The sequence below is a fragment of the Triticum dicoccoides genome, chromosome 4A, assembly GCF_002162155.2.
Source record: "Triticum dicoccoides isolate Atlit2015 ecotype Zavitan chromosome 4A, WEW_v2.0, whole genome shotgun sequence".
In the NCBI taxonomy this organism is placed as follows: Eukaryota; Viridiplantae; Streptophyta; class Magnoliopsida; order Poales; family Poaceae; genus Triticum; species Triticum dicoccoides.
In genome coordinates this window covers 605,499,800-605,506,417 of record NC_041386.1, presented here as the reverse complement: position 1 = coordinate 605,506,417, position 6,618 = coordinate 605,499,800, and the positions used below count along the sequence as shown (strand labels likewise).

Here is a 6,618-nt window from a genome sequence, read left to right as displayed (position 1 = left end):
TAGTTTATCATCAATCTCTGTGCAAAAAAAGAGAAGAAGAAAAATCACGATCAATCTCTGTGCAATTGAAATTTTTAGTTTCTATTTGTGGTGCACACAAAAATCCGGCAAACATGTCTAATGATTTTACCTCTAGTGTGTTACTGAACTGCAAAGTTTCAATTTTTTATGATCTCGGTGCGACGCTGGACTGCCTAGATACAAGGTGCACCTACATGGGTTTCCAGAAAATCCACTCTCACACGAATATTGTGAAAATTTGTCACCGGGCCCATTATTTTTTACAATGGAGTAACTATTTTTATACATAAAGGAAGTATGCGGGCAAATTACGTGAACCATAGACTCAATTTCCTTTTCCTATATATAACTCTCAAGTGAGAGTAGTTACTAGCTAACGCAGTATTTTCGGAGTAATAAAGAAGTATGACAACATATGCTTACGTGGCATAGGAGGTATCGTAATAAATATATACTCAAGGGAGTAGAGAATAATTTTCCTATATTTTGCCATGTTTTCGGACCAACCCGCCGACTTACTGATCACTGTCATGATGCATAAGTTGATCTCAAACAATAATAGCGAATCTCTTGACAACTATATATGTCATGTACAATTTCTTTGTTCGTCGATCCATGGCGCTCAATCTATGTCGAGAAACTCCACTTAGGGTTGCAGGAGGTAACCGTAGGTGTCCCAAATGTAATCAACAATAATCTTGTACGCCCTTTCCGTGGGATGGAAGCTGTCGAAGAAGACATGCTTGGATACGTCTTGGCACACCGCCATGAACCTCGAGTCGCAGAGATTCGTCACCTCAATGAGCCCAGTCCCACAACACCCGCGGGTCGTCTCCGTGAACCCCCACCGCTCCCCGCCCTCGGCGAGCTCTTGGATGATGTCATAGATCCCCAAGTAGACAATGCGGGTGTTGAACCCAGCCTCCGCATTCAACCCGTTGATGAGCACCTGCACCCTCGAGTTGTAGAGTTGTGCCGCGTAGTTGCGTTTGGGCTCGCAGCGACGGTGGAACCCGCCACCGACCGTCCGTTGCGACGGCACGCACCCGATAGGTGGAAGGCCCACGAAGCCGATAAGCTTTGCTCCACGAGCGCTCACGCTTCGGAGGAACTTGTCCACGCCGACGAGGAGGAGGTCCACGTAGGACGGGATGTCGTACTCCAGGATTCGGAACGGAGTGGTGAAGTAGGTGTTGGCCACGTCATCCGTGCCAGCGCACACAAAAAAGAAGGCGCCGTCGATGATCCTCTCGGCCTCTTCCTCGCCGGCGATGGCCACCAACTTGCCGCGGTACTCATCGAAGTAATCCAGTTGTTGTTCCAGCGTGATGACACTCTGCATTACGTGTAGAAATTAGCAAGATCAATACAACTTCATTTACTGGACCAGCTACCGGTGTGTCGTGATTCAACCTCTACATTGATCGACGCACACATCATACTATAAAATTAGTTGAGGTTGAATTTGAAGGATCCGTGAGAATACATACCACGATCTTTGGAGTGAGGGGATCATATCCTGTGGCGCCTGAGGCAAAGCTAACGCCGGTGAGGAGGTCCTCTGGAGTGTGGTCAACATTGAGCCACGGAGCAACCAGCTTCTTCACGTGAAGTTTCTGGGCTGAAATCCGGCCCATCAATTAAAGAGATTAACTTACCCATAAAGTTTAATAAACAAGTTCTAAAGCGCAAAGTAGGCCACAAACTAAGTAAAGAGATTAAATTATTCACCAAAGTTTACTAAACAGGTTTTAAAAGGCATATTGAGCATGTAGGCCTGCAGCTAACCAATGAATTAAGACTACACTTGCACCAGTGCTAAATCTCCCTTACCGTGACTCTACAAGATGCAACGTAGTCTTCGCCGTATACATCGCTTACTACAAGCGAAACTCATGCTCGACTATGATGATCGTTAAAAGTGGCCCGGCTCAGTAATTTGTACCAAGCTGTTTTTGCAAGCTTCCAAGGACCAGTTTGCGGATCCTTCCACCTGGTTTTTGGAAGATTTAACGTGTTTTTCTTTTCTATCTTTTTTTACCAATTTTCATTCTGATTTTTTTACTTTTTCATTTTATAACATTTGATCTTATCTTATTTTTTCCTATCATTTTTGAATTACACGTTACAATTGTTAACACACGTTGAACATTTTCCGTATACAAATCAATCATTTTTTAGATACACATTGAACATTTTTTAAAATGTTCAACGTTCTATCCGAATATGTGTTGAACATTCGCAAAGTGCACATTAAACATATTTTGAATACAAATTAAACATTCTTAAACATAAATTGAACATTTTATTAGATGTCATGAACATTGTTTTTTAAATGCGTTAACATTAGTTAACTACTAGAACATTTTTTTATGTTATGAACATATGTTTAAAATTGCTCCAATTTTTCCAAAATTACATGAATTTTATTAAAATGCCACAAAATGTAACTTTCAAAAGTGTGAATATTTTGAATGTCATGATTTTTTAATGCTATGGATTTTTTACAATGTCCTTATTTTTTTAATGTCATGGATAAAACTCTTTAAACAGGTGAACCTTTTCTAAGTTTCTCAAACATTTCCTTGAATATAATGAACTATTTTAGAAACTTGCTCGGACTAATTTTTTAGACAGCATTAACATTTCCTAGCCGCGTGAAATTTTTTCAGTCACACATGAATATTTCAACCGCAAAAAACAAAGCACTGGTACATGCTCTTGAGCTGGGTAATGGCCCAGCCCATATTCTGTTTCTTTTTGTTTCGTTGGGTGTTTTGACTGGTTTTGTTCCAGTTTTCCAATTATTTCTTATTCGAATTCTACTGCGTTTTTTCACTATTTTTATTCTGTTGTTCCCTTTTTTTTCTGTTTCTTATCTGTCTGATTTCACTTTCACCGTTTTGCTTCGGCGTATTATGTTCTTTTCTTATTCCATGACCTTTCTTGAAAAATATTCATGAACATTTTCAAAGTCCGTGAGTATCCTCTTGATTTTTCGAACATTTTTAAAACTCATGCAAAATCTTTAAAATTTCAAAACATTTTTAAAATTTATGAATATTTTTACAAATTCATGAACTTTATAAAATTCTTGAAAAAATATTCGTTAAATTTCATTAGGCGTTATGAATTTTTTTGAATTTCTCGAAAAAACATAGCCGGTTTTTCCCTGAACCAGGTGATGCTAATTTTTATAGTGGCTTTTTTCTAAGATGAACATGATTGGTATCTATCGAGCCATGTAATGCCGGTTTTCTATGCGAGCGAGCAGGCACGCTGGCAGCAAGCCTGTGTGTTTTAGTGATAATTTTTCGCTCAGCGCCTAGAATAAGAGTGACCTATGTTAAGAAACTAAGAGAATCTAAGTTAATTAATTGTCGGGCCAGATATTTCCCCAGCATTCTCCGAAATAAAAAGATATCTCCTAGGGTGAAATAAAATGATCTTCTAAATATCAAATTTCTTAAAATGTTACACATGTAAATATATATGTGGTCTTTGTGTGGGTCAATTTTTCATGAAAACGACAAGTTTTTGTGCTAAAATAAATTTTGATGCTATTTTTTCATTTTACATCACTAGATTTAAATAAACATTACAAAACTTGTGGAATTTTCCACAATATTTTTTTCCATGGCATGTTTTAAAGATCTGAACACGTGCATGTTTTAAAACTTTTTTGTCATCCAGTTGTTTATCCCGGGGGCCATATGACCGCTCTCCTATATTTCCTTCAAGATTGTACTATCTCGTGGGCACATCATGCCCACTTCCAAATAAAACAGCTTGATATGCTCTACCAACAAAATACCCGTGTTTTGCTACGGATAAAAAATATATAGCCGATTGCGTTAAGTCATTGTTCTTGGTTCAGTATTCAAATTTTATATAGTATAAGTGTGATGGATACTTGGAACTGAACCAACATATGTGTGAATGTGTCTCGAATATTTATTTTTATTCTTTGCGACAAGTCTCGACTATTTGTTGACATTAACACATAACTTTTTATGGAGTTTGTACATGTATTGATACTATGCTGATGTCCAAAACAACAGTTCATGAAAAAGAAAGAATATAGTGACCCTAGACAAACCACGACCACAGTGATAAGGACAGACAGACGACGATGGACACGGACGTACCGACGAGGTCGGACGGCACGAGGCCGTTGGAGAAGCGGCCGGTGGCGACGTGGCCGTCGAAGTCCTTGCCGTAGGGGGGATGGTTGGCCTTGATCTGGGTGTGCAGGTTGTTGTTGTTCCCCGGGTCGACGATCGAGTCGCCGAACACGATCACCGCCGTCGTCCTCGGACTCCGCTTCCCCTCCCCCGCCACCGCCACCGCCGTCGTCCCATTGTTCTGCAGCTCCCGGCACAGAGCCGGCCGCACCACCGCTAGTACCGCCACGATGACGGCGACCTGCTGCAGCCGCAACCTCCTCATCGTTGCTGCTAGTGAGTAATGAGCTGTGGTGTGTGGTTGCTGGTTGGCCTCAACCGAATGCAGCTAGCTAGCTGCAATGGAGGATGTGCACTGTGTACCAAGCACTCTGCCTCTGCCACCCTATTTATACACACACATGTGTCCCTCCAACGAGTAGTGGGCTATAGTTTAAGCTAGTGTGAAGTACTGTGGTACTAACTTGCGTGCAGTTGGAGTGTCAATGGCGCCATGATAGCCCCTTAATTAAACAGTTCATGCATTATTATTTTTTGCGGGGAATTGTGAGAGTTTTATTCAAACAAAAACGCTTCTAGGGTCATTAGCCATCAGGCTACTGATAAGGAATGAGGGTGTAGAGTCTAACCAAGTCTCGGCCACCATCAGCGTGCTGGCATGCTTCGCACAAAGATGGGCCGGGAGATTAGTAGGCCTGTTTACATGCTGAAATACAAAAGAAACAAAAGGCAGAGCATGCTCGCCAATCTCTACTAGTAAAGGAGCCACAACCGAACGAGAGTCGTGACGAGTGTTCCAGAGATTCACTATCTCCAGGCAGTCGGATTCCAATGTCACATGTGAGTAGCCTCGCTGACGAGCAAAGAGAACTCCCTCTCGTAGTGACAAGGCCTCAGCAATGAGAGGATCCGTAACACCGACATGCGGTTTGCACCAGGAAGCAAGCAGCGCCGTAGCAGAACGAGCAACACCGCCCGCTCCGGCTAATCCCGCTTCTGAGTTGATTGCACCATCGACATTTATCTTGACAAGTCTCGCTTCTGGGTGACGCCAGCCATGTCCTGGTGACAAGGTAGCCTGCTTCATCGGAATCTCCAGCAAAGGCCAAATCTGCTCGAATGCGTCGAGTGGAATACACTGGATCCACATGCTCCTTCTCACGAGTCCATCGATTCCGCGAATGCCAGATAGCCCACATCACCGACACAATCTGTTCTCTCACATGATCCTAGAAACGATCATCACATAAGATGTCGCGCGCCCAGGTGGCTGGATGTAAGCGTGGGAGTCGGAGATCGAACCAGGTTTGAGCTTCATCCCAAAATCTGCGTGCATGGGAACAGGACACCAATGCATGCATACGATCCTCCTCTTTGGCCAGGCAAACATTGCATAGGCTAAGAGGTTTGATATGTTTGTGTTTAAGGGTTTCTTCATCAGGGAGGATCCCGCGAAGAACTCTCCACCAGAAGACTCTGACCTTAGGCACAACTTTGAGCTTCCACAGAGATGTCCACATCTGTTGTTCTAATTTTAAGGCACCGGTAGCCGTCCCTTCCTCTAGAGCATGACGCTCTTTCTGATTCACGAGAGCACGGTACGCCGACTTGTCAATGTACACACCTGAGTTTTCAAAAGCCCAAGCAAAGAAATCGTTCCCCCCTCCGGTGCGCAATGGTATGTTTAACATGGCTTCTGCATCCGGAGCAAGAAAGTTTTGTCGAACAAGGTCCGTCTTCCATGTCCAATTTTCTTCATCAATGAGCTCATTGACCGTGCATGCATTAGGTTAGACGATTTTTCCACGTAAAAGATGTATATATTCGTACCAGCATGCCCGATGGCGATCGGCTTAAATTGATGGTCCTGATCGACTTGATCATATATCAAACTATATATGCATAAATTTTCTTGGCCAAATATAACTATAGATATGGCTACCACATGGCCAATGTGGCAAGCAATCTATCAACCAAAAAAAGTTTGTAATATACTAGCTAGCTAGCTGATAAGGACTGCAGAATGTGGATTGACACTGCACATGAGTAAGATACGCTAGTTGGTCACGTACAACCTCATATATCATATCATAATCATAATTATTGATTGATGTAACCATCCATGCGGCGGACCGGCGGCAGTCCTTATCCTACATGTATGTAGTTGTATATGTGTACCTCACATAGACGATTCAATAAATGTTTGCATGTGATTAGGTTTGATAGCTAGCTGGTACCGAGTACTTCCTCCGTTTCAAAATAAATATCTCAATTTTAATACTATAATTTTTTATTAAAGTTAGTACAAAGTTGAGACACTTATTTTGAGACCGAGGAAGTACAAGATTAGACGAAAAGTTAACTAAACGTGATCGATGCATGCATGGGTTAACCGGCACTGAATCGATTGAAG

At 42.1% G+C, this 6,618-nt stretch overlaps 1 protein-coding gene across 1 annotated transcript; it reads right to left on the bottom strand.

The window, feature by feature from the left end:
• Positions 1-287: 287 nt before the first annotated feature.
• LOC119289354 (GDSL esterase/lipase At5g42170-like) lies at positions 288-4,547 on the bottom strand. The gene is made up of 3 exons (XM_037568698.1): positions 4,170-4,547; positions 1,512-1,642; positions 288-1,357 (listed from the first exon to the last, which is right to left on the bottom strand). The coding sequence occupies exons 1-3, from the start codon at positions 4,468-4,470 to the stop codon at positions 668-670; spliced, it is 1,122 nt and encodes a 373-aa protein (XP_037424595.1). The 5' UTR covers positions 4,471-4,547; the 3' UTR covers positions 288-667.
• Between the last annotated feature and the right edge of the window lie 2,071 nt (positions 4,548-6,618).

Bases quoted from the DNA above. Each gene is read 5' to 3' on its own strand.
- LOC119289354 (XM_037568698.1), bottom strand. From the start codon at position 4,470: ATGAGGAGGTTGCGGCTGCAGCAGGTCGCCGTCATCGTGGCGGTACTA. The intron at 1,643-4,169 runs GTACGTCCGTGT...GCCGGATTTCAG, and splicing joins CGTGCCGTCCGACCTCGTCG to CCCAGAAACTTCACGTGAAG. The intron at 1,358-1,511 runs GTATGTATTCTC...CACGTAATGCAG, and splicing joins CCCTCACTCCAAAGATCGTG to AGTGTCATCACGCTGGAACA.